The sequence below is a fragment of the Rhinoderma darwinii genome, chromosome 6, assembly GCF_050947455.1.
Source record: "Rhinoderma darwinii isolate aRhiDar2 chromosome 6, aRhiDar2.hap1, whole genome shotgun sequence".
Lineage (NCBI taxonomy): Eukaryota > Metazoa > Chordata > Amphibia > Anura > Rhinodermatidae > Rhinoderma > Rhinoderma darwinii.
The window spans coordinates 49,134,369-49,160,205 of NC_134692.1; the positions used below are offsets into that span (position 1 = coordinate 49,134,369).

Below are 25,837 nucleotides of genomic sequence, written 5' to 3' on the forward strand. Positions count from 1 at the left end.
TTGACAGATCGGTATAGCTGTTATTAGATATATATTTCTTGACCATTTGATATAACTGATTCTCCTTTTTTATTACACATTTCTATTACTGATTCCGTTTTGATTGCATTGCATGGTATGCATATGTTTATTCATTTCTCTAAACGTGAAGTCTAAAGGACTCATTATTCTGTTATATGTGTATTCATTCATTTATATATCGTTTTTCTTTCCTCGGGACATGCAATAATTTGTTTGATAACGATTTATTCTAAGATTGTCGCTAATACACCTGTCATTCATGACGTCATATTTAACCTTCCTGACCTTTTTCTCTCCTCCCCCTCCCTGATCCTCATTTCCTTCCTGTTTGTTTAACATCCATAGGTATATAAGCACCCCTTTATATATGTTTTTAACGGCCTGAGGAAGACACTTGTCCTGTGTTGAAACGCGTAGCCCTTCATGTGTTCAATAAATATCTTTTATACATTTCCTACTATTATTTACGATCTACTTCAGCCACGCAGCAGCGCCCTATAGGATCCTTCTTTTTTTGTTTTCTCCATGTGTTCCCTCCCCTGGGTGCCACACATAGCCCGCCCTTGTAGATAGTGCCCACCTGTAAATAGTGCCATACAGCCCCCTCCTGTAGACAGTGCTATACAGCCCCCCCTGTAGACAGTGCTATACAGCGCCCCCTGTAGAGAGTAGTATACAGCCCTCCCTGTAGACAGTGCTATACTTTCAAGTATCACAAGAAGGGACAATTGCTGCGGCGCGCATTGGCAATTTTTTTTTCTTTTAAGCCACGCCTTTAGTCCCACCCAATCTTCTCCCATACACACCCACACAGTATCAATCTCCCATAGCGCCTCAACACAGTATAATGCCCCTATAGCTGCCCACACACAGTGTAATGCCCCTATAGATGCCCACACAGTATAATGCCCATATAGCTGCCCCCACACAGTATAATGCCCCCATAGTTGCCCCATACAATATAATGCCCCTATTGTTTCCCCCACAAAGTATAATGCCCTTACAGCTGCCCCACAGTATAATGCCCCTATAGCTACCACCACACAGTATAATGCCTCTATAGCTGCCCCACACAGGATAAAGCACTTATAGCTGCTCCCACACAGTATAATGGCTCCTATAGCTATCCTACCCACAGTATAAGGCCCCCATAGCCGCCCCCACAATAAAATGCCCCCACAGCTTCCCCCACACAGTATAATATCCCCATAACCGCCACCATAGCTGCCCTCCACACAGTATACAGCCCCCCAAAGCTGCCACCTCACAGTATAATGCACCACAGCTGCGCTGCCCCCACACAGTATAATACCCCCATAGCTGCCTCCACACAGCCCCAATAGTGCCTTATAAAAATAATAAAATACGTACTCACCTATGCCCATTCCCACGACGGGTGGAGGAGATCCAGATCCTTATGCTCCTCCGGTCTGTGTAGTGTGTGGCTTAGTGCAGGGAGGCGCCATGACATCACTACAATGCGCCTGTCTGCGCTGAGCCATTCATGGCTTAGTAAATGCTGGAGTAAGGAGCCGTCAGAAGCTCCTTGCACCAGTACTGAATACAACTGTATCTGCGTACTGAGGACACAGATACAGTTGAAACTGGGACATCAGTGAGTGTCTCGCGACCGTCTTCATACGACCCCCCCAGGGGCTCCCGACCCACAGTTTGAGAAACACTGAGTAGATAATCTATACTAATAAATTAGGAAATTACATAAATAGCACTTTTCTTTAATGATTTTCTTATCAGGAGAAGTCGCCTGATCAATATTAATTAAATTGCCTAACTCTTCCTGTCAGACTGCCAGTAGCAGGCTGTATCATGACAGCATATAACCTACTTATATGAGTTACCTGCAGCACTACATCTGTATTATCAAAATGCTCCTGTTTGTAAATCCCCGCAAAAGAAAAGGGGGTAGTCTTTCCGCCTGGAGAAAAATGGTTCAATCTCCAGAGACAAGCCTTCTTTACCATAAGAACTGTGAATCTGTGGAATAGTCACCGCAGGAGCTGGCCACAGCACGAATAGTAGATGGCTTCAAAAAAGGCTTAGATAATTTCTTATAAATAAAATAATACCAGCGCTTATGTCAATGTATATAATTCTAGCTTGAATGTTGATATAATCTGATCACCACTTTGGATCAGGAGGAACATTTTTTGTTGTTTAGGGCAGATTGTTTCATGCTATATATATATATACAGTATATATATATATATATATATATATATATATATATATATATATATATATATATATATTTATTTATATATATATATATATATATATATATATGTATATATATAAAAATAAAATGTTTACATTCTTCTGGATCAATAGAGGTATAACAAAGTTCTACAGTTTACCTGTATAAATTCCCTTTCTCCCATCCCTTGGTGGAACTTAATTTACATATTTTTCTATTTTTTTTTTACCTAACTAACTACGTAACTATGTAAAAGGAGCAATTTTGATAACAACGCAATAACGCTATTAACGCAATATATAAATGTAGGTGAGTCCATATTTAAGTGAAATTATATTTGTATGAACCACTTACTCTTTTTGCAAAGTTGGCCAAAAATACCTGTGATGATGTTACGGATGGGTTTCACCAGTGCTGTGAAAGCAGGAACTTCAGGATGTCTATGTTCCCACATTGGCTGCCAAATAACAAGTCCACTAGCAAGGCGAAATGTCAAGTCTGATTCCTGAGAGAACGATAATATATTAGTGAACCATGTGTAAAAGTGGCATAACATCAATGTGTATTACAACATGAAAACAGAGGCTTCTTTGTAAAGGTGCTTACTTTAATCCTGTGAACTAGAGGAGCAAATAGAAAAACAAAGAGCTCAACTGTGGCCATAGAATTCTGTAGGAATTTCCTTCGATTGTTCTCATCTTCCTCATTTGTGTTGCTCTGCCTGGACTGTCCTGGAGAACCTTGATTTTCTTGATTGATAAAAGCACCACTACCTCCCCCCCAGCTGGAGCTTCTGTCACTACCAAACCTATCATTGCTGCAATCCTGGGGAGATTCCAGAAGCATCCAGTGAAGAGTGTGTAGTAGCTTGGTTTCTGCAACACCAAGCTTATCCTGATGTCCTGTGGGAAACCAGTGACAGAATATATTGTATTTAAACAAGGTTGCAAAACATGAGCTTACATTTTATTTTATAAAAGGGAAGAGCAAAGACGCATGGAATGAGTGTGAATACCTGAATCACGTATCACAATTTAAAAAAAAAAAATGTATAAGACAGACTTAAAAACAATTAAAAACATATACAAGAACAGAGATCCATTAAATACATGGTCCCATTGCGGTACACCCCTGATAAGGCATTAAGGGAAAACCAGGGTCACGAAAAAATGGAACAAGGTAACCTCATAAACAATACAGAAAAAATAAGCAGGGCAGAATAGCAATTAATCAAAGACCACAGCACAAACATATCAAATATGTGCACATCTAATATAATACAGCTAAAGTGCTAAGTACAAAAAAAGCTCAATACTGTGATATGCGTAAACATGAAAAATCCATAAATATGAACCCATAAAATGAACAAATGTAATGAGGACAAACAGGTTTTAAACGTATTATAACCGTGCTGACATCTATTATATGCGTCAGAACAGTCTCAGACTTCTGCTTCCTATGTATTGTCACTGAAGGGAAGAGGTTGGCACGACTGCCGCCAGGATTGAGGTAGCGGCCAGCAGTCATTAGCAAAATCCTAGTGTAAAAAGTAAATGCCACATCGGACAGTTGCTTTAATAGGCTACCTTCCGATGAACCAGAATAAAGCATAGAAAATCTTAAATACCAACCTAGCTTGTTTCTGTTGGAAAGCAGTGTAGCCGTGCAATGTAATACATGGGGTAGTGCAGCTTGGACTAATTCCCATCTGGAGATGCTTTGGATGGCTTCAGAAAGGGCAGGAGAGAGGCCATGCAGCTTGTTCTCAACTAGAACTCTTTCAAATGACTTAAGTAAAAAAAATAGAAAAAAAGAAATATTGTAAATAAACACAGAAAACAGTATTCAACCCAAGTCTACATCACAATTTATTCATTTTGAGGCACCTGATCAATAAGGACTTTATTAAGGAACATAAATAAAAAAATGTCCTATTGGACGGCACATAAGGGAGAGTACATAGTGTGGTGTATTCACTTTAGCATGTCATTACCCCAAATGCTTTCCCAGATGAAGAGAAAGGTGGTAAGTAACTCAGTAAATACAGCCCTGGGGTGGTAGTGTGCCATTGTTTTGGGAAGCTAAAGTTTTAGGTGACGTAAAGTATTTCAAGTGTTTTTGCTCAATAAATGACTCCCAGGAAAAATATTTTTTGGGGTTTATTGAAAGAGGCATTTTTTGAGGTTCAGCACATGCACAGGGTTTGCTTATTCAGTGCAATGAAAAAAAACAGGTTGAAGGCTCCGGCAGAAATACAGACTGAAGTCACTGGGAATGAAGTTGACTGTGGAACAATGTCTTAGCGATAATGGATTGAATGTTTATGCACCATGAGGAAACCACTAGTGAGGACACTAATAAAATACTGTCACTCAAAGGCATAGTTAGTAATACATGCAGGATTTTATCAAGGGACAGTTCATGGCCAAAGTCTTGGACACTCGTGCATGAGAGCACGCACAGAAAAGTGCCTGCCACTGTAATATCAGTGGAAGGCAGATGTCTCCATATCAATGTCAGCAACAACCCCCATCAGCAGTGCATCAAGAGATCTTTTTGGAGATAAACTTTAATGATAGGTAGGTAAGATAGGGACATCCTACAATACAAGTAGCGAACTGCCCCAGAAATCAAACCCAAACTTATAAGAAGAATGTCCGGAACCTGCTTTCAAGGCCAAGTAAAGACACAATGATAAGAGTAACATTTAGCCTAAATGCAAAATTACTTTTTCATTTTTATTTCCAACAAAATAGTATATATTATTTTTGTAAAAAATAAATAAATGATGGTGTGCTGAAATAAATAGGTTGTAGTCAGAGGTGTAGCTAGGTTCTCCTGCACAAGGGGCAAAGATTAGGTGTGCCCGCCCCAAACTTATTTCCCGACATCTCCTTCCCGCTCGCCATGTTTGCTTTCTCTACCAATCAATGAGGTATAACTTTTTTCCAATTTTTTTTAAATCTAACTAAAATCTAGCATAAACCATTTTACAAGCAATATAGTTATATAAGGGAGTTAACATAACCATAAACTAAAAGAACATAAGTTAAAGAGGTCAGTGCCTGACTAAAACAGATTGTACAACTGAAGCTAATGAGAATATATTTTGACATAATGAACAGCTTCCTTTTGTAGATAGTGCCACACAGCCCCCTGTAGATATTGCCACACTCCCCCCTAGTAGGAAAAAGGCCAAACACCCCCCTGTAGATAGTGCCACACCCCCCTGTAGATAGTGCCACACAGCCCCCAGTTACACAGAGCTGCCCCTTGTAGATAGCGATAGAGACACACTGCCCCCCAAAAAAAAAAACCTGTACTCACCTAGCCCCGATCCACTGACTTCATCACGCCGGCCTGCGCAGGGATCCTGCAGAGATCATTGCCGGTGCAGGCGACACCACTGGGAATGAGGGGGCCTGTGCTGACAGGCTCGGCATATTATGGGCAGGATGGCACGGGCGCCCTCAGGCTGCGGGCCCTGTAGCAGCCGTTATGTATGCTATAGCGGTAGTTCCTAGTTCATGTGCAGACACTGAACAAGCAGCAAATACTGTGATATTTTAGCTATAATGCCTGAAGAATTATGCAGCTCTGGGCCATATTTTAGAAACTAACTTGGGATCAGTACAAGATAAGTAATACAATATTTATAAAGTTACTGAGACATTTATGAAGAATAATTAACATTTTCCTTCTCTCCTGAGGATGAGCTTAGATACAGACTTGTCGCAGTCCAGAAGAATACTTTGAGTCAGGGGCGTAGCTGGGGGGGGGCAGGCGGGGCATGTGCCCCGGGCGCAGCTTAGAGGGGGGCGCCAGCGCCACCTCCTCCTGCACTATAATTGTACCTGTGTCGCAAGGACATTCAGCGCCTTTCCACGAGTGAAGCAACTGGTACCTTTTGTACCAGTGACGCTTCCGTTGATGAAAGGCGCTGCCTGACAGGGAAAGTCATCCTGCCCAGCCAATCAGCGCCTTTCATAGACGCTGCGTTCAACCACCAGGAGACCTGCGCAGAAGAGAGCAGGTCTCCATGGCTGCCGGACGGCGTGGGAGCCGGATTATGGTGAGTTTAAATATTTTTTTTGTTTTTTTTTAATTGTAATGAAAGTGTGGCTGTATCTACAAGGGGGACTTTATCTATGTGGGGACTTTATCTACACGGGGGGGGGGGCTTTATCTACATGGGGGGGCTTTATCTACAGGGGGGGCTATATACTGGGGTGGGCTATATACTGGGGTTGGCTATCTATGGAACACCATATACAGGGGTGGGCTATAGCTACAGGGGGGGCTATATAGTATATAGCCCCCTGTAGGTATAGCCCACCCCTGTAGATATAGCCCACCCCTGTAGATATAGCCCACCCCTGTAGATATAGACCACCCCTGTAGATATAGTCCCCATGTAGATATAGTCCACCCCTGGATATAGCCCACCCCTAGATATAGCCCACCCCTAGATATAGCCCACCCCTGGAGATATAGCCCCCCTGTAGATATAGCCCCCCTTGTAGATATAGACCACACCTGTATATAGCCCACCCCTGGATATAGCCCACCCCTGGATATAGCCCACCCCTGGATATATAGTCCCCCTGTAGATATAGCCCACCCCTGTATATAGTCCCCCTGTAGATAGTATCCCACAAATAGCACCCCCTATAGTGCTCCACAGAAAGCCCACCCCTGTATATAGCCCCCCTGTACATATAGTCCACCCCTGTATATAGTGCTCCACAGATAGCCCACCCCTGTATACAGGGGTGGGCTATCTGTGGAGCACTATATACAGGGGTGGACTATCTAGTGGAGCACTATATACAGGGGTGGACTATATGTACAGTGGGGCTATATACAGGGGTGGGCTATCTGTGAAACACTATATACAGGGGTGGACTATATGTGGAGCACTATATATAGGGGTGGACTATATGTGGAGCACTATATACAGGGGTGGGCTATATCTACAGGGGGCTACATACAGGGGTGGGCTATATCTACAGGGGTGCTATATACAGGGGTGGGCTATCTGTAGAGCACTATATACAGGAGTGGGCTATATCTACAGGGGGCTATATACAGGGTTGGGCTATACGTGGAGCACTATATACAGGGCTGGGCTATATCTACAGGGGGCTATATACAGGGGTGGGGTATCTGTAGAGCAGTATAGGGGGAGTTATTTGTGGGACACTATATACAGGGGTGGGCTATATGGGGGCACTATTTACAGGGGGCTCTATGGCAGGCACTATCTACAGGGGGCACAGTGTGTGTGTGGGACACGGTGTATGGTGCTATTATAATTAGAGGTGCAGTGTATGGTGCTATTATATTTAGGGGCGTAGTGTGTGATATAATTATAACTTTATATTTATTTATAGGTGCAGAAATGTTGGAAAAGTGAGAAGCTGAAGACATCTGAGCGGCAAACTGCAGAAATGGGCTGTGACCGGGAGAAGTCATCATAGAGGTCTGGACCGGATTGAGAAAAAGAACTAGAATCTGAGACGTCACCAGTGAGTCACTTAATGTAAATGTTGATTCTGCCTCTAATCAGTAATGTAGTCACTGTATGATCTGCAGTGAGATGATGGGTGGTGTGATTATGTTATGATTTATTTTTTGTGAAACAGCATCTCCCAGCATATCCTTATCATTGTTTGGGCCATGCTTGGAGCTGTAGTTTTACGCCATACATACCTATACGGCAGGCGTTGCACTAAATTGAGCTGTATATATGTACTGAGCTTGGTTCTTGTGCTGTATATATATACTGAGCTTGGTTCTGGTGTTGTGTATAGAAGTATATTGCTTGTAAAATGTACAAATGTTTTTATGCTCGCGTTACATAAAAAGAAATGTGGAAAAGAAATGACACGTCGATTGGTAGAGAAAACAAACACGGCGAGGGGGAAGGAGATGTCGGGAAAGAGGTTGGGGGGGGCGCCAAACTGAATCTTTGCCCCGAGTGCTGGAGAACCTAGCTACGCCTCTGCTTTGAGTAGTACAGTCCATGCAACGTTCATGTGACTCTCCGGTGAGAAACTGTAACTGTAGCACAACAAAGTCTGCGTGTAGCTCCAACCTAATAATATCTATAACTCTGTTACCTTCAGCTGAAGGGCTACCCAGCTATGTGGGTTTAAAAAAGCAAGATGAGTATGTTTACACCATCATACAAATAAGGGTAAAACCCCATCCATAATAGCAGAAGAAAAACCAATACAGTAAGTGAATTGAGTTTGTTTGTTTGATTCCTTCTTACTACTCTTCATTAATGACTGACAGACTCACTCCTGGTCTATGTAATCAGGGAAATGGCAGATTGTCTGATTCTACTGTTCCTAACAAGATAAGCGGCGCCAGAACATTTGTCAGTTGCTTATCCAGCATATTATTGAAATAACATGGCCGTTTAAGGTAAGTTCACACATAGCGTAAATACTTTTGATTTTCTGCAATAGATTTCATTGCAGAACATCCACAGAGTAAGGCCTCATTTACACGAGCGTAATATACGCACGTGCGATGCGCGTGCTTTTCACGCGTGTCGTACGCACCTATATTACTCTATGGGGGCATGCAGACAGTCCGTGAGTTTTGCTCAGCGTGAGTGCGCTGAAAAAAACTCACGACATGTTCTATAAATCTGCGTTTTTCGCACATCACGCACCCATTGAAGTCAATGGGTGCGTGAAAACCACGAAGGTCGCACGGAAGCACTTCCGTGCGAACTGCGTGATTCGCGCGAGAGATGTCAAACTGAATGTAAACAGAAAAGCACCACGTGCTTTTCTGTTTACAAACATCCGAACGGAGTGTCTTACAGATGACCGAACCGAAGTTTACCGGGTTCGGCCGAACTTGTTTTGACCGAACCCGGCAGGAGACAGTCACTGTGCAGGGTGCTGAAAGAGTTAAACTGGTTCAGCACCCTGGACAGTGACTTCTGATTCCAATATACGTGAACGTGTAAAAAAAAAAAAAGTTCTGACTTACCGATAACTCCCGGCTTCTTCCTCCAGTCTGACCTCCCGGGATGACAATTCAGTCCAAGTGACAGCTGCAGCCAATCACAAGCCAAGCACAGGCTGCAGCGGTCACATGGACTGCTGCGTCATCAGGGGAGGTGGGGCCAGATGTCAAGAGAGGCGCGTCACCAAGGACGCGTCACCAAGGACGCGTCACCAAGGCAACGGCCGGGAAGTTCTCGGTAAGTACGAACCTCTTTTTTTTAAACAGGTTACTCGATATGGTGATCGGAATGCACTGTCGAGGGTGCTGAAAGAGTTACTGCCGATCAGTTAACTCTTTCAGCACCATGGACAGCGACTGACGTCGGCTAGCCTCATCTCTATGATGGCGGCTGCGCGAAAATCACGCAGCCGCGCATCATACACGGATGACACACGGAGCTGTCAAGTGCCTTTTGCGCACGCAAAACGCTGCGTTTTTTACGCGCGCAAAACACACACGCTCGTGTAAATCAGGCCTAATACATTAGCAGCAGAGTGGATGAGAGTTGAACAAATCTCATCCACACACTGCGGAAAAAAATCTACAAAAAAAAAAACTTTCAGAAATTGATCTGTGGTTCGTTTTTAATCCACAGAATGTCAATAATGCTTTGAAATTGCTGCTTTTCGGTTTTGGATTTTCCCCATTGAATTCAATAGTAGCAACAACAACAACAAAATAGCAGTTGCGATATTTGTGGTGGAAATAACAATTTTTTTTTGTTTACAATGAATAAAAAGTTTAATACTTACCCTGTTCTCTGTTGTCATGGTGACAGGTTCTTCTGTTTTTGTCCGGCCTCCTGGGATGAAGTTTCATTCCATGTGACTGCTGCAGCCAATCACAGGCTGCAGCGGTAACATGGGCTGCAGCGACATCCCAGGAGGCTTGAAGAGAACAGAAGAAAGCATCATTATGACAATAGAGAACGGGGTAAGTATAAACTTTTTTTTTACCTCAGTTTTCCGCAGCGGAGATTCCGCCAAAAAAACTGCACCACAATTTGGTGCACTTTTTCGTCCGGAATTCCCTGCGGGTCCTAGGTCGGATATGCTGTGTACTTTTACGCAGCATATCCGACACATGGGAACATTCCCTTGTGGTAAAGCTGCAAGTGATTTCTATGTCTGTGGACAGTTTAATACAGTAAAGGCAGCCACATGCATTATATAGCAGTCCGCTGCTATTCTTATGTGGGGGAAACAATAGGATCAGGCAGGTAAAATACAACTTGTTCAATCCATGTTGTCACTGACAGCAAATGTAGGAATTTGTATGGTGGCCTTCAAATACATTTAGAAATCAGCAGCATCTATTGATAAACATCTAATGTTTGTGAGCAGCTTAACAAGGATATATGTGGAGAAGACTGGACTACTACAACTTACACTGCCATGGCTTGGCTATAGGGTGACAGAGGTAGTTGTCGCACCCAGGCCATGGTATCTGAGGGGTCCTGGAGCGCCCTCTGCTACATAAGAAGACACCAGCATTGTAAGTAGCACATGGTAAGTGGGGTGCCCTGTAAGGGCATGTTCAGACGTGGCAGAATTCTGCAGACACTGTCCACATCAATGCCGCAAATAATCTGCGTTGCAGATTCATTTGCGCCTTTGCCTAAAAAGTGTAGTAAAATGCTGCGGATTAGTTGTTGCGGATTCAGGTCAAGAGTACATCCTGCTGTCTTTTAAAATATTCCATCTCAGTCTGGCTATAGACCTCGAAACACATAGGTCCAGCCAGAATGATGAAATATCCTGTTTATGAAAGCAATCCGCTCCGAAACACACATAACATCTGCGGATTAGATTGCATCATTTTGAAACTCCATTGAAGTCAATGGAGAGATTCCGCCACAAGTCTGCATCAAGTCCGCAACAGCCAGTGTATGCTGCGGACACCAAATTCCACACCGCAGCCTATGGTCCGCAGCAGAGTTTTCCGCCACGTCTGCACGTACATAACTAAAAAGGTGTGGAAGCAAATGGAGAAACTGTTCGCTGTGGATTTCCACTGTGGACTGTCCACAGCGGAATTCCACAGCAATTCCGCCATGTCTGGTCGTGCCCTTACAGATTTTGCGTTGGGCCCAGGAGCTTTAAGTTACGCTCTGAACACTGCACTTTAAGGCTGTGTTCACATCAGCAATATCTTTCCGTTGAGGGGTTGAGGGGAACCCCTCAACGGAAAGGCAAACGGAAACTTTAACTTCCGTTTGCATCACCATTGATCTCAATAGCGAGGGAAACTTTGCTAATGGTTTCTGTTTGTCACCGTTGTGAAAGGGTTCTGTTGTTTTGACAGAATAGCGCAGTCGACTAGGCTATCGATTTAGTCAAAGCAACGGAACCATTTCACAACAGTGACAAACGGAAACCATTAGCAAAGTTTCCGTCACCATTGAGATCAATGGTGATGCAAACGAAAGCTAAGGTTTACGTTTGCCTTTCCGTTGAGGGGTTCCCCCGACGGAAAGCTACGACGGAACCCCTCAACGGAAAGACAACGCTGATGTGAACAGGCCCTAAGATTAATGCAAGGAAAAGATAGCATTAACAACGCCTACTGTATATAATAAGAACACCTGAACAAACTAGTTTTTTACACAGCAGGAGCAAATATTATCTGTTATATACTAAACTACAGCAACAAATAGATCACCACTAAAATAAACATAAATGTAAGATACATACCACACACGAGGCTTCATACTGCTTGCCAAGCTTTGGTCTTAAGAATGCACTGAAAAGAAAATAGAACATAGAAAATTACTGATTCTAGATCCAAACCACTATTTAAATATTTATTAGAAAGAATTAAAGTGCAAACGCCCAAAATTACTTGGAAATATGTTCCATAGTTGATGCCTTTTCATATACGTACTACTCAGCTTTTTATGGTTATCATAGTCTGACAAATGCAGGATTCTGCAACGGTGACAACTATTATTGACAGCCATTAAAGTGCCAATAAAGGTTTCCCAGACCCTGAATACAATATAGCACTGCATTTTATGCATTGTTACATTCCCTTCTGCTCCCACTCTCCTACAGCATTGCCTGCATATAACTGTGTCAGTGTCCACTGCAGTTTTGCATTCTAATCATGAACCAAGAAGATCAGCATAAACAGAACATTTTCTCTTACACATATAATAGTGTTATGTTGGACATAGACATGCATTAAAATCCCCATCTACCCCCAAAAAATTGATTGATGGCAGATCCCCCAAAAATTGTCAGGATCCGCCACAGAATATCTAAGAAACTTAGCAATTATGCATTCAAGTCTAACATGTAAAAAGGACCTCCTAGCTTTTTAAATACACAATATACTGTAGGTAGAACATCTCTGACATATCGGAATGTTTTATAAGGGTATTGAGGTGTTTACTGTTGCTTGATGTGGGTAAGGTTCCATATGTTGCAAAAAAACAAAACTATCACTGGAGGATAAGCCCCATTACTGCTACATTTCCCATTACCACTTGTTGGTAATAAACGCTATGACAATTACTTCTGCTCACAATAATAAAACGAATATATTCTACACAATGTATTTCTAATCTCTTACTTTTCTTATCTACCATTTTCCTGGTATAAATATTTTTAGTCCATTATTGTATTTAATGTAACTAAACTGATCAGAAAAGAGGCACCGCACAAGTAGAACCATGCAGTTAGATATCATGTATCTCCTCATCTACATCTGGGGAGGCTGGATTCTCATCTTACATAAGGCTTTATGCATTAACAGTTGCCGGGTAAAAACATTTACTTACATTAAATGGAGATTGCAATGGCTGAATATGTAACTGGGTGAGGGAATATAATGAAGAGATATAAGAGATATGGCAGAGACATCTGCTGGCTGAAACAGCCAAGGAAATAATGTGCAAACCAGTGTGAAGGAGGTGAACATGATGAATGGGGCGAATAGAAATAGACAGTGGTAGATGGAGGGGTATAGTGGGTAATGTTAGAGGTCCTACGACTCAAAATACATGATATGAAGCAAAGGAGGGGGGGAATTTATATATATATATATATATATATATATATATATATGTGTATATATATATATATATATATATATATATATATATATATATATATATATATATATATATATATATATATGTATATATATATATATATATATATATATATATATATACATAGCAAAAAAGAAAGCAGCAGCACTCACACAGAAATTGTTGATCAGGTGCCCAGCAAAACGTCCCGATCCTCGGACGTAATGTAACGTAATGTAATGTATAGAAAAAGAAACTTTGCAGCACTCCAATATGAAAAAAGTGGTGGTTTATTCACTCCAGATACAACAGCAACGTTTCAATCCTACAATAGGTTCTTTATCAAGCGTAGATAAAGATCCTATTGTAGGATTGAAACGTTGCTGTTGTATCTGGAGTGAATAAACCACCACTTTTTTCATATTGGAGTGCTGCAAAGTTTCTTTTTCTATATATATATATATGTGTGTGTGTGTATATATGTAGATAACTATAAATATATATACACAGTAAATATATATGTATACATAGTGTACAGCATACATAGATTGAATATATAGTAAACAAAATATATAGATACAGTATATGTATAAATATATACACACACTGTATATACATATATCATATATCTGTGGATAGATGATAGATAGATAGATAGATAGATAGATAGATAGATAGATAGATAGATAGATAGATAGATAGATAGATAGATAGATAGATAGATAGATAGATAGATAGATTATACATAGTATACAGCATACATATATGGCATACATATCAAATATAATATAAAGATTATATATGTATATATATATATATATATATATATATAGCTATAGATTAGATATTATACATAGTAAACAGAATATATACATGACATACATGGTGTATGGAATGTAAAGATACATTATATATAAATATATTTAGTAGAGGGCTAATCCTCAATGTCTGGTGCAGCTGATAGATTCACATTAGTATGGAGTCTATAAGAGGACGTGTATGAAGTCCATATATACCTAGTTTGTCTCCACAGAAATATCTGGATGGGAAGCGGAATCCCCCGCAGTCTCTCCTGCTCCTGCCCCTCTGAACTCTTCCTTTTCACCATCTTGGAAGCGGTGGGCAGCCTCCTGTGCCCACTTCTCCCTCGTCCGCAGCTGCCCGTCTCCTGCCCGGGAAGATGTCCGCTTCTGTGATTTTCTGCTTTCAGCACCTCCCCTTGTGGACAGCGCCCTGTCACTAGCGGCGCAGGGGGGAACTGCAGCTCCAGTCAGACGCGATCTGCTCTCGGTAACTTATTACTTCTTCATGTCATTATATATTATACTGTCGGCAAGAAATTATTTATCCTGTGACCGCAGGAATAGATGCGAATCTCTCATATCATATACTTTAGCTTTTTATATTTTACTGGCTTGTTTATTATTATTTCACACGTTCTGTATTAAGGATAATCTCATGTTATCAATTGGTGCTGAAATGTACTGGGTTATTATTCTCCATGTAAGTAAAATCATGTTCTTTCACGATATATGTGTATGTATATACTCTATTGTGTGTGTAAGTAGCTGCTTGTATACACAGATCTATATGTTGTAACTAACAGAGGCCATGGACCTTCTTTGGACATGGGCCCTTCGGATACTGCTCTAATGCAGCTCTTCATTGTAAAAATAAAAATGTGTTTTTTTACATAGAAAAAAATGTGTTTAAAATCTGATGTATTTTTCCATCAGCTGGCCAATATCTTTGGACCCATACAGAAAAAAAAAATGCTAAAATGAATACCTGAGGTTTGATCATGTGAAACGGCTGATTCTGGAGCCTGTCTAAATTATTGTTGTGTCCCCACTTCAAGTAAACAAAGACCCCATACATTGCAAGTCTAAGCAAGAAAATCAGTGTTCTTGTCATCCCACATAGAATCAGCACATAAACAGATGGAAACAATCTAGCAACCACAATGATAATATTGATCCTTGAGACAGATCTTGTTATATATGTCAATGCAATCCCCTGCTCAGGATAATGCCTAAAACTGTATCAAATAGATAATAAGTCAAAATAGATTTAAAAATAAATAAATAACATATCATCTAACATATCATATGTGACACGTAATCGTCAAAATATTATCATACAAAATAATAGTAATCCAGGTATACATTTCACCTCTTTCCTCTGCTGCCATATTCCAGATCATCATTCACTCCCTTCTTACCACCCCCTTCTTATTCTTTTCTTCACCCTCTCCTCCTTATCCTCCCCCCTGGTGAATGTTTATATATATATATATATATATATATATATATATATATATATATAGATAGATATACGCAAATGAGAGGCACTCAATGTCCGGACTTCTGTTCACTGAATTTCTACGGAGTGCTGCCTGATTCTTTTTATTATATGTATACATATAAATATATATATATATATATATATATACCAAAAATATTCAAATGAAGCAGCACTCGTCGTGTAATAAAGTGGTAGGTGCAAAGCATCTAGAGCTTAAACCACAGCTCACCGTACCATACTAGAAAGAAAGATTACAGCACTCCAGCAAGGTCCAGTAAGAAAACCTGTGGTTTTATTTGCTCATGTTTAAAACCCTAACAATGTATCAGTTCCATCATGGAACGCTTGAAAAAAGTTCCATGGTGGAACTGAATTGTCACTTGGCTTTAAACATGGGCAAATAAAACCACAGATTCTCTCACTGGGCCTTGCTGGAGTGCTGCAACCTTTTTTCTTGTATATATATATTGAAGAAAATCCCACAGCGCCCCATGTTAGTGAAAAAATTGTGGTTTATTAAGCCAGCACAGGCTGCAACGTTTCCGTCCTGCTATAGGACCTTTATCGAGCATAACGGAATATAGCAGGATGGAAACGTTGCAGATTGTGCTGGCTTAATAAACCACATTTTTTTCACCAACACGAAGTGCTGTGGGATTTTCTTCAATATTAATCTATATCCCCTGGATCGGGATTACCTGCTTGCACCTGAGACCATCTTGGAATTGCATTTTGAGTGCTGCTGCTTTTCCATTGTGTATATATATGTATATACATATATATATATATATATATATATATATATACACGTCTATATACATACGTGTATATGTATATATATATATATATATATATATATGTGCAGAGTAGGTCCCCACCTATAGAAAATGCCTTGTCGTGGCAGGTGGGCAAACACAATTTGATCAAAATGTGCACTAATAACCTCCCTATTATAAGTAGATTTAGCAGTAATGCATATTTATTTATATTTAGCAGTTTAGATGACATTAGTGTTCGCAGTGTACTGTCGCCATTTTTTTGTGTGCTGTAAATTTGCAGTCACAGGCATTCTTGCACTTGTACACACGTTATGTTTCATTTTGTTGGAATGTGCTGTTCAAACTTTTGTGTTGTTTATGTGATTCATATATGTGGGATTAGTGACTGCCTCCATTTTTTGATCTTGCACTCCTCCCATTCTGCCCTGGGTGATTTTAATTAGTTTAATGCTGGTTCCTACTATCCCCAAGTGTATGTAGGCTTAGTCCCATTTCTGGGTGTATGTGCAGCGTAGTTCCCCACCTATGGAGGACGCCTTGTCGTGGCAGGTGGGCAAACACAATTTGATCAAAATGTGAGCTAAGAACCTCCCTATTGTAAGTAGATTTAGCAGTAATGCATATTTATTTATATTTAGCGGTTTGGGTGACATTGGTGTTCGCAGCGTGCTGTCGCCATTTTTTTTGTGTGCTGTATATACACATACATATATGTTTGGTGAATAAATTCCTCACTTTTTTTGAGTGCTGCTTCTGTGCTCATTATTTTTGGATAGTCATCATATAGGGAGAAGTCACTCCTTATTTTGAAACATTGCACCTACCATATTAGTTTATTGCCACAGTGCTGCTCCTTCTTTGGTCTATTTTTGTATATATATATATATATATATACATATATATATATATATATATATATATATATATATATATATATATATATATATATATATATATATATTACACAAGAAAGTGTGATCAGCACATTCCAGCAAAATGAATAAGATGGGTACAGGTGCAAGTACACCCGTGACTGCAAAATAATACACAAGAAAATGGCGACAGCACTTTGTGAACACTAATGCTACCTAAAACGCTATATATAAATAAATATGCATTACTGCTGAATCTACTTACAATAGTGAGGTTCTTAGCACACATTTTGATCAAGTTGTGTGAGCCCACCTGCCACGACAAGGCGACCTCACTTCTAAGGTGGGTCCCTACGCTGCACATTCACCCAGTTCTTGGTGTAAGCCTGCAGAATATACTTGGGGAAGGTAGGGACCAGCATTAAATATATATATATGTATATATATGTGTGTGTGTATATATATATATATATATATATGTATATATATGTGTGTGTATATATATATATATATATATATATATAACACAATCCACAGGTTATGTGGACCCAGTAGGCTGCTCCGCCATAGCGGAGAGGCAGTAGACCAACTCACAGTCTACACACAAAGTCTATGGTAGGAGTGTAGCACACGGGTACGTAGTCCGGATGGCGGCAAGGGCTCTGGCACAGATGGGGCTCAAGGTGGTGGGTTGCGCCAGATGTGGCGGATGGTATCCAGAAGGATAGGCGACAGCCGATCTGGAGACTTCCAGCAGGCAAGGCAAGGTATAGCTCAGGTACTACACAACTCGGAACAAGGCACAGCACGGGATACAGGATATAGGAGGCAGGTTAAGGGAACACTGGGAGCAGGTAAACACTAAGGGACCGTTTGCAATACAGACATAGGAAAACTACAACAACGCTCAGGCAGGTAATGGAAGGGCAGAGCCCTCCTTATAGTCCAGGATGGGCAGGGGTTGATTAGGGAACTTTAAACATGTGTGCGCGCTGGCCCTTTAAGGCCGAAACCGCGCGCGTGCACCTTACCAGTGAGAGCAGGACCAGCCGGCCGCGAGTGCTGACGTCTCATGGAAGGGAGGACTGTGGTCGCGGGCGTCGCCAGATAAGGAACGGCGGCGGTCCGTCACCTCGGCATGACAATATATATATATATATATATATATATATATATACACACATATAAATGTATCCATATACCTAAATATATATATATATCTAAATATATATATATATATATATATATATATATATATATATATATATATACAGCATATATTGTATTTAAGATGGAAAGTTCAAGTAGAGGAATATACAAAATTTGTCAAAGATGTTAATTATGAGGATCGAGAAACACTTGTCTTTAAGGGTGTACATATCATAAAGGCAGCCCACGCAGCTCAATGAAGCCTCTGAGAGAGCGGGCCCCTTCACAGTTGGTCTTGTCGCTAGTTCACAGTATTTTAGTGCTCACAGAGTTAAGGGAAAACGGCTTCCAGTTGCAAATATATTTTAGAAATGGATAGGAGTGAATGATAATAGTAGCTGCATCTGCATAATAACTGGAACATATGTGCAGTGTGAACAAGTATAAAAGGCATATGAGTTATTGTGGGGGATATACTGTAGTCCATGGACAGCCCAAATATGTTGGCTCCTGAGTACCGCTGAAGAAGTCGTTACACATGGCGATACACAGGGGCGTAGCTAAAGGCTCATGGGCCCAGGGGCAAAAGTTCTTCTTGGGCCGCCTCAAACTTCTTCTCATGGCCGACGGCCCACAGCATTCAGCTGCATTGCTGGGTCTCCTAAGCGACCCAACGATGCAGCACTAGCAGCCAGGGGCATCACTAAGGTCTTAGTACGTCAGGGGCAAAAGCCCCAATACATATGTCCCCCCCACAGCAGACCTTCTCACACATGATTGTATTGATACAGTGGCTCAGCAGACAGTATCACACATGATAGGATTAGATATAGGGCCCAGCTCACTGACATCGCGGCTCCAGCACTGGACCCAGGAAAGATAAGTATAAGAATTGCTTTTTTATGTGTTAGTAATTTTTTGATGTTTGTGTTTTTTTACAGGTTCGGATGTTGGACTACTTCGGATTCGAGGACTTCAATGACAACGTTTTTTTTTATTCTCAATAAAATGGTTAATGAGGCTTGTATGTTTTTTTTAATTTCAATAAAATAATTTTTCTATGTCCTTGTATTTTTTTTAAACTTTATTATTACCGCCTTAGTAGTGGCTGATTGACATCGTCCATTACTAAGGTGGGGCTTAATGTTAGACAGCGATAAGGCTAGCACTAACCCCCATTATTACCCCGGTACCCACCACCACCAGGGGTTCAGGAAGAGCCGAGTATGATCCAGTAACAGACCATCTGCAGTGACGGTTGGGTACTGGGGCGGCTGCAGGTTGGCATTATCAGACTAGGAAAGGCTAGAAACAGTGGGCCTTCCCATCCTGGTAATGCTAGCCTGCTGCTTTTATGTTGTATCTGGCAGGTTATGAAAAATTGGGGAACCCCACATAGTTTTTTCCAATTATTATTATTATTTTTCTTTTAAATGATGTGGGTCCCCCCATTTTTCATAACCAGTGAAATGCGGCATAGCAGCAGCAGCAGCCTAGCATTACCAGGGTAGGAAGGGCCACTGTTTTTGGTAATTCCCAACCTAATAATACCAGCCTGGGCCGCCCCAGTACCCGACCCTCACTGCAGATGGTCGGGTACTGGTTCGTACCCAGCTCTACCCGGTACCCCTGGTGGCGCTGATTACCGGGGTAATAATGGGGCTTAGTGTTAGCTTCTGCACCGGCTAATACTTAGCCTCGCCTTAATAATCGATGCTGTCAATTAACCAGTGGCCAATGCTAAGGTGGTAGTAATAAAGTTTCAAAAAATACAAATACACAGAAAAAATATTTTATTGAAATAAAAAACCCCCACATAACCCTTATCAACCATTATATTGAGAATAAAAAAAAGTTAGCATCCAAGTAGTCCTCGAATCCAACGTAGTCCAATGACTGAACCTGTAAAACACACACACACACACAAAAAACATTAGTAAGACATGTGGTAAGCTTAGATAAAGGGCCCATGTGTGATAATATCTGTTGGACACTGAATCTAAGCCTACCACAAGGTATAAGATTACTGTCTGGTGGGGCCCTGTATGTAAGCCTGTGGTAGGCTTAGATACAGGCTCCATCAGACTGCATCAGACATAGGCCATGTATCTAAGCCTGCCATGTAGTTGGCTTAGATACAGGGCCCAGAAGACAGGATCACACAATGTGATCCAAGGATTCATCCTGTCATCATGTTGAGGAGAATTGAATAGTAGATATTCATACTGTTGGACTGATATGGCATATCTGAACATTGCAGTTATACATGAGCACAAGGCTTGTGTTGTCAGTGAAACAGTAAACTTACCCTCCTCATTCCGGAGTGCAGTGGAGGTCCTGACATCTCTTTGCGTCATGACGTCGCAACGCTGTGTTCCATGCATGAGGTCGCGACGCTATGAGCCACACACAACATCCCGACTATGGGTGGTGTCAGGACCTCCGCTGTGGCTGGAGCGGAAGAGGAGGGTAAGTATACTACTACTGTCTGCTGGGGCCCGGGTTGTCCAGTTCCTAAAAATTGATGGCCTATCCTCAGGATAGGCAACTAATAGCTGATGGGTTGGGGTCCGACCCCCGCCAATCAGCTGTTTGGAAAAAATTGTGTTATGCTCCAACACATGCCATATTACAGCGCTAGGTAGAATACAGAGCCTTATGGAGGCATCAAAGATTTAGTTCTGTCTGACACATCAGAATAAGGCTTGCAGAAATCCATGTACATGCTGCCAAAACGACTCCATTCATATGTATAGAATGAATTTTAAGCAGAAATTTTTGCCATGAATCTGCTCCATGTGAATATTAGAGTTGCATCTTTCACTAGCATTTATGTAGACAAATACCTTTCCTTAGACGTCTGTAATAAAATATATATTGATGCTGTTGGGATATTGTCCTGTTATGTTTTCGATCCTCAAAATGTCTTATTTACTTTATGGAGTTATAATATATATATAAAACCTGCAAATGCCAACACTGTGTAACAGCTGTCAAATATATTGTTTAACAAGTAAATATATAAAGCAGAATAAAATCCAAGGACATTATCAAAAATAATTCCTCGAAAAATGTAAAATTTTACTATGTACATAAAACTCAGACAGAATAAATTCTAATAATAATGATGATAATAATAATGATGGTAACATAGCAGATAGAAGAAGTAATAAATGCAGTTTATTTCTATGGCGGCTTTGAAGCATTGCCTCACGGGTTAAAAATTCACCAGAAAAACATATGCATGGATCTTGTGTGTCCTCCCTGTATTCTCGCAGTCTAGAACATACTGACACAATGGCTGCTTCCTTATGGCATGGTCTTGTACAGGCAAATCTGTTGCAGAATTATTAGAATAGATGATCTGATGATGCATGCACAGAGGTATATGTCAGTGACATAGGGATGACATGTAAATAATGCATGAGCCTCTTAGGGAATCATTAGCTCATGAGCAAAAGTCATAAAGTAATATTTCAGAGCAACAATAATAAATGATTCTGCTTTTTTTTCCGGTTTTGCTGTCCCACTTTACTGGTCATTCCTATACACAAGAGTTTAACATGGCTCCTTTATAATGATTTCTGTCCTGCTTTCCAACCTCCATCAGATTATCAATTCCACAGATCATGCCGTATACTGGTCTAGTGCAGGAGCTACTGGGATTGGCTGCACTGTTTCCATAGTTACAGTAGAACGTCCATTACATTTTTTTTTAACCTGCAATCCCATTTAGCCCTCATATGGTAATGTTCTTCAGAAACGAGCACTGTCTGTATGTACTGGGTTATATTATATTGGTAAGAATAGTTAATACTAGAACCGAGAGCCATGGAGATGAAGAAAGCAAAATTTGTATGGCAATTGTGTATAGCGCTTAAAAGGGAATTTCTACACATTGAATTCTATATATTTTTTTAAATCTAAATAGGTTCACAATTCTGTGCTGATTAATTTCTTAATATATCTTTATAGTGGTCATTCCTCAGCTTTTCTGATACAGAGCTCGAAATCCTCTGCATATACAAAAATGTAAAACATAATGTGCCAGCTACCTGCAGCTGCCACTAGAGGGAGCTAAGGAGCTGACTGCATCCTGTGCTCCCCTAGTGGTGGCTTGAGAGCCATATATGTAGCTCGCAATCCTCTGCTGTGTGGCTCTCCATAGGAGCCCAAATTTGTGGCTGTATGCTCTTGCAAAAGTCTGTCATACACATTGGCACTGTTCTGGGGATAGGATCTGTATGTAATATTGTTAACTTAGGTGGTGGAATAGCAGTGTGTTCAATTTCAAATTAAAATATTTACCTGCAAATTGAAATGTCCTGATTTTATGTTTCTCTACATTTATTATGTTAACATATTTACTTAACTGTTTCTCCTGGCCATCACTCAAAGTTATGTGTTTCACAAGGTATAAAATGTTGGGGACAACTGTGTTATACAGTATGCAATAAACTCCCATGCTCCCTCTAGTGGTGGCTGCAGGCAGCCAGCTTGTTATCTTTTAAATGTATGCCTGTGCAGGAGATCTAGAGCTCTGTAACAGAAAAACAGCGCTCCAAATATAAAGATATATTAAGAAATTAATCACCACAGAATTTTGGACCTAAAAACGACATGGTGTGAAAAGGGGGACATTCACTTTAAGGCCACATACACACAATGTGTATTACGTGCAGATTTGTTGTGCAGGATTTCTGCGGTAAATCCGCAGTGTAATACAGTACCAGAAAAGTAAATGAGATACCAAGTAATCTCATCTACACGTTGCAGAATTTTTCCGTACCTAATTTGATCTGCGGTGCTTATTTTAAAATCTACAGCATGTCAATTCATCTTGCATTTCCATCTTAAAGAGGCTGTGTCACCAGAATAAAAATGCTCTATCTCCTACATCAGCTTATCGGCGCTGGAATGTAGTTACTAGCAATGTGTTTTTATTTTAAAAACAATGTTTTTTAACAAAGTTATGGCGTTTAGAACATTTATGCAAATGAGGTCCTTAATGCCCAACTGGGCGTTTTTTAATTTTCAACCAAGTGGGCGTATGACAAAGAGGTGTATGACGCTGGCCAATCCGCATCATACACCTCTCTGTCTTACACCCAAGCTAGATTCACTGAGCAGCGTGATCTCGCGAGACCGCGCTGTGACGTCACTTCCGCCCACAGGTCCTTCATCCCTGCGTCTGAAGACAACATCTGGTCGTATCGTTTTAAAAAATTTAAATATTATCGTTGTCGGCTGAACATCTCCCTGTGTAAGCAGGGAGACGCACTGCCGACATCTTAATAATGTATGAGGACGAGCGATCAGAGTAACGACTGCTCGTCTCCATCCATAGCTCCGTGTGACAGGAGCAAACGAGCGCCGATCAACGATGTCTAATTGATCGGCGCTCACTGTACCGGCCAATTATCGGCCGGTGTAAAAGAGCCTTTAGAATATCTACCAAAATACGCAGCATAAAATCTGTACCTCATCAAAATGTCAAAATCGCACCTAAAAATGCATACAAAATGCGGATTTTTCCTGCAGAATTGCCTGCAGTTTTGATTACACATCATGTGCAAAACAAATAAATAAATAAATAAATAACCTGAAAAGCAGCAGGCCAGCCAATAGGTGGTTTTCGGTTTCTGCAGTTTCCTAATATATTTTGTAAATAACCTCAGTTCAGAGCTAGTCTTTCAAAACACTTTTTTCCTGATCTTAACCAGTTCAGGACCGGGCTATTTTGCGCCTTCAGGACCAGACACCGTTTAGCCATTTTTAGCACGTGCAGGGGCGTAGCTAAAGGCTCATGGACCCCGATGCAAAAGTTCTTATTGGGCCCCCGCAAACTCCTCATGGCCGACGGTCCGCGGCTTTCAGCTGCATCGCTGGGTCTCCTAAGTGACCCAACAATGCAACACTAGCAGCCGGGGCGTCACTAAGGCTGGGTTCACACACCCTATTTACGGATGTAATTCGGGCGTTTTAGCATTGAATTACGTCCGAAAATGTGGCTCAAAAGCGTTGGCAAACATCTGCCCATTCATTTGAATGCGTCTTACGATGTTCTGTGCCGACGGTCATTTTTTTTATGCGCCGCTGTCAAAAGACAAAAAAGATGCGTCAAAGAAGTGCCTGTCAGTTCTTCAGACGTAAATGGAGCCGTTTTCCATTGACTCCATGGAAAAACAGCTCCAATTACGTCCGTAATGGACGCAGCGAAAAACGCCTGCACATGCCATTACGGCTGAAATTACTGAGCTGTTTTCTCCTGAAAACAGCACCGTAATTTCAGCCGTAACGGACGCTGCCGTGTGAACATACCCTAAGGGCTTAAAATGTCAGGGGAAATAGCCCCAATACATATGTGTCCGCCCAAAAAAATGTGTGTATAGGAGACAGCATAGCATATCTATAGCACTACGACCCTATAAACTATGGATAGGATTAGATACATTGGCTCAGCAGACAGTATCACACATGATCGGATTAGATACAGTGGCTGAGCAGACAGTATCACACATGATAGGATTAGATACAATGACTCAGCAGACAGTATCACATGATAGGATTAGATACAGTGGCTCAGCAGACAGTATCACACATGATAGGATTAGATACAGTGGCTCAGAAGGCAGTATCGCACATGATAGGTTTAGATACAGTGGCTCAGCAGACAGTATCACACATGATAGGATTAGATACAGTGGCTGAGCAGACCGTATCACACATGATCGGATTAGATACAGTGGCTCGGTAGGCAGTATTACACATGATAGGATTAGATACAGCAGCTCAGCAGACAGTATCACACATGATAGGATTAGATACAGTGGCTCGGAAGGCAGTATCACACATGATAGGATTAGATACAGCGGCCCAGCAGACAGTATCACACATGATAGGATTAGATACAGCGGCCCAGCAGACAGTATCACACATGATTGGATTAGATATAGGGCCCAGCAGACAGTATCACACAGGATACGATTAGATACAGGGCCCAGCAGACAGTATCACACATGATCGGATTAGATACAGTGGCTCGTCAGACAGTATCACACATGATCGGATTAGATACAGTGGCTCGTCAGACAGTATCACACATGATCGGATTAGATACAGTGGCTCAGAAGGCAGTATCACACATGATAGGATTAGATACAGTGGCTCGGAAGGCAGTATCACACATGATAGGATTAGATACAGCGGGTCAGCAGACAGTATCACACATGATAGGATTAAATACACGGCTTAGCAGACAGTATCACACATGATAGGATTAGATACAGGGCCCAGCAGACAGTATCACACATGATTGGATTAGATACAGGGCTCAGCAGACAGTATCACACATGATAGGATTAGATACAGTGTCTCAGCAGACAGTATCACACATGATTGGATTAGATACAGGGCCCAGCAGACAGTATCACAC

The 25,837-nt window shown here is 41.1% G+C and overlaps 1 protein-coding gene across 24 annotated transcripts in view; it reads right to left on the reverse strand.

Moving 5' to 3' along the window:
- The window catches only part of UNC80 (unc-80 subunit of NALCN channel complex), a 186,052-nt gene extending 171,558 nt beyond the window's left edge, over window positions 1-14,494 (reverse strand). For all 24 annotated transcript variants that reach the window (XM_075829678.1, XM_075829670.1, XM_075829675.1 and 21 more), the window contains exons 1-5: window positions 14,315-14,494; window positions 11,959-12,007; window positions 3,868-4,024; window positions 2,843-3,138; window positions 2,618-2,741 (exon numbers count right to left, since the gene is read on the reverse strand). In XM_075829678.1, coding sequence (XP_075685793.1) covers window positions 2,618-2,741; window positions 2,843-3,138; window positions 3,868-4,024; window positions 11,959-12,007; window positions 14,315-14,406 — 718 coding nt within the window. In that variant the 5' untranslated portion in view covers window positions 14,407-14,494. The remainder of the gene's footprint in view (window positions 1-2,617; window positions 2,742-2,842; window positions 3,139-3,867; window positions 4,025-11,958; window positions 12,008-14,314) is intronic.
- Between the last annotated feature and the right edge of the window lie 11,343 nt (window positions 14,495-25,837).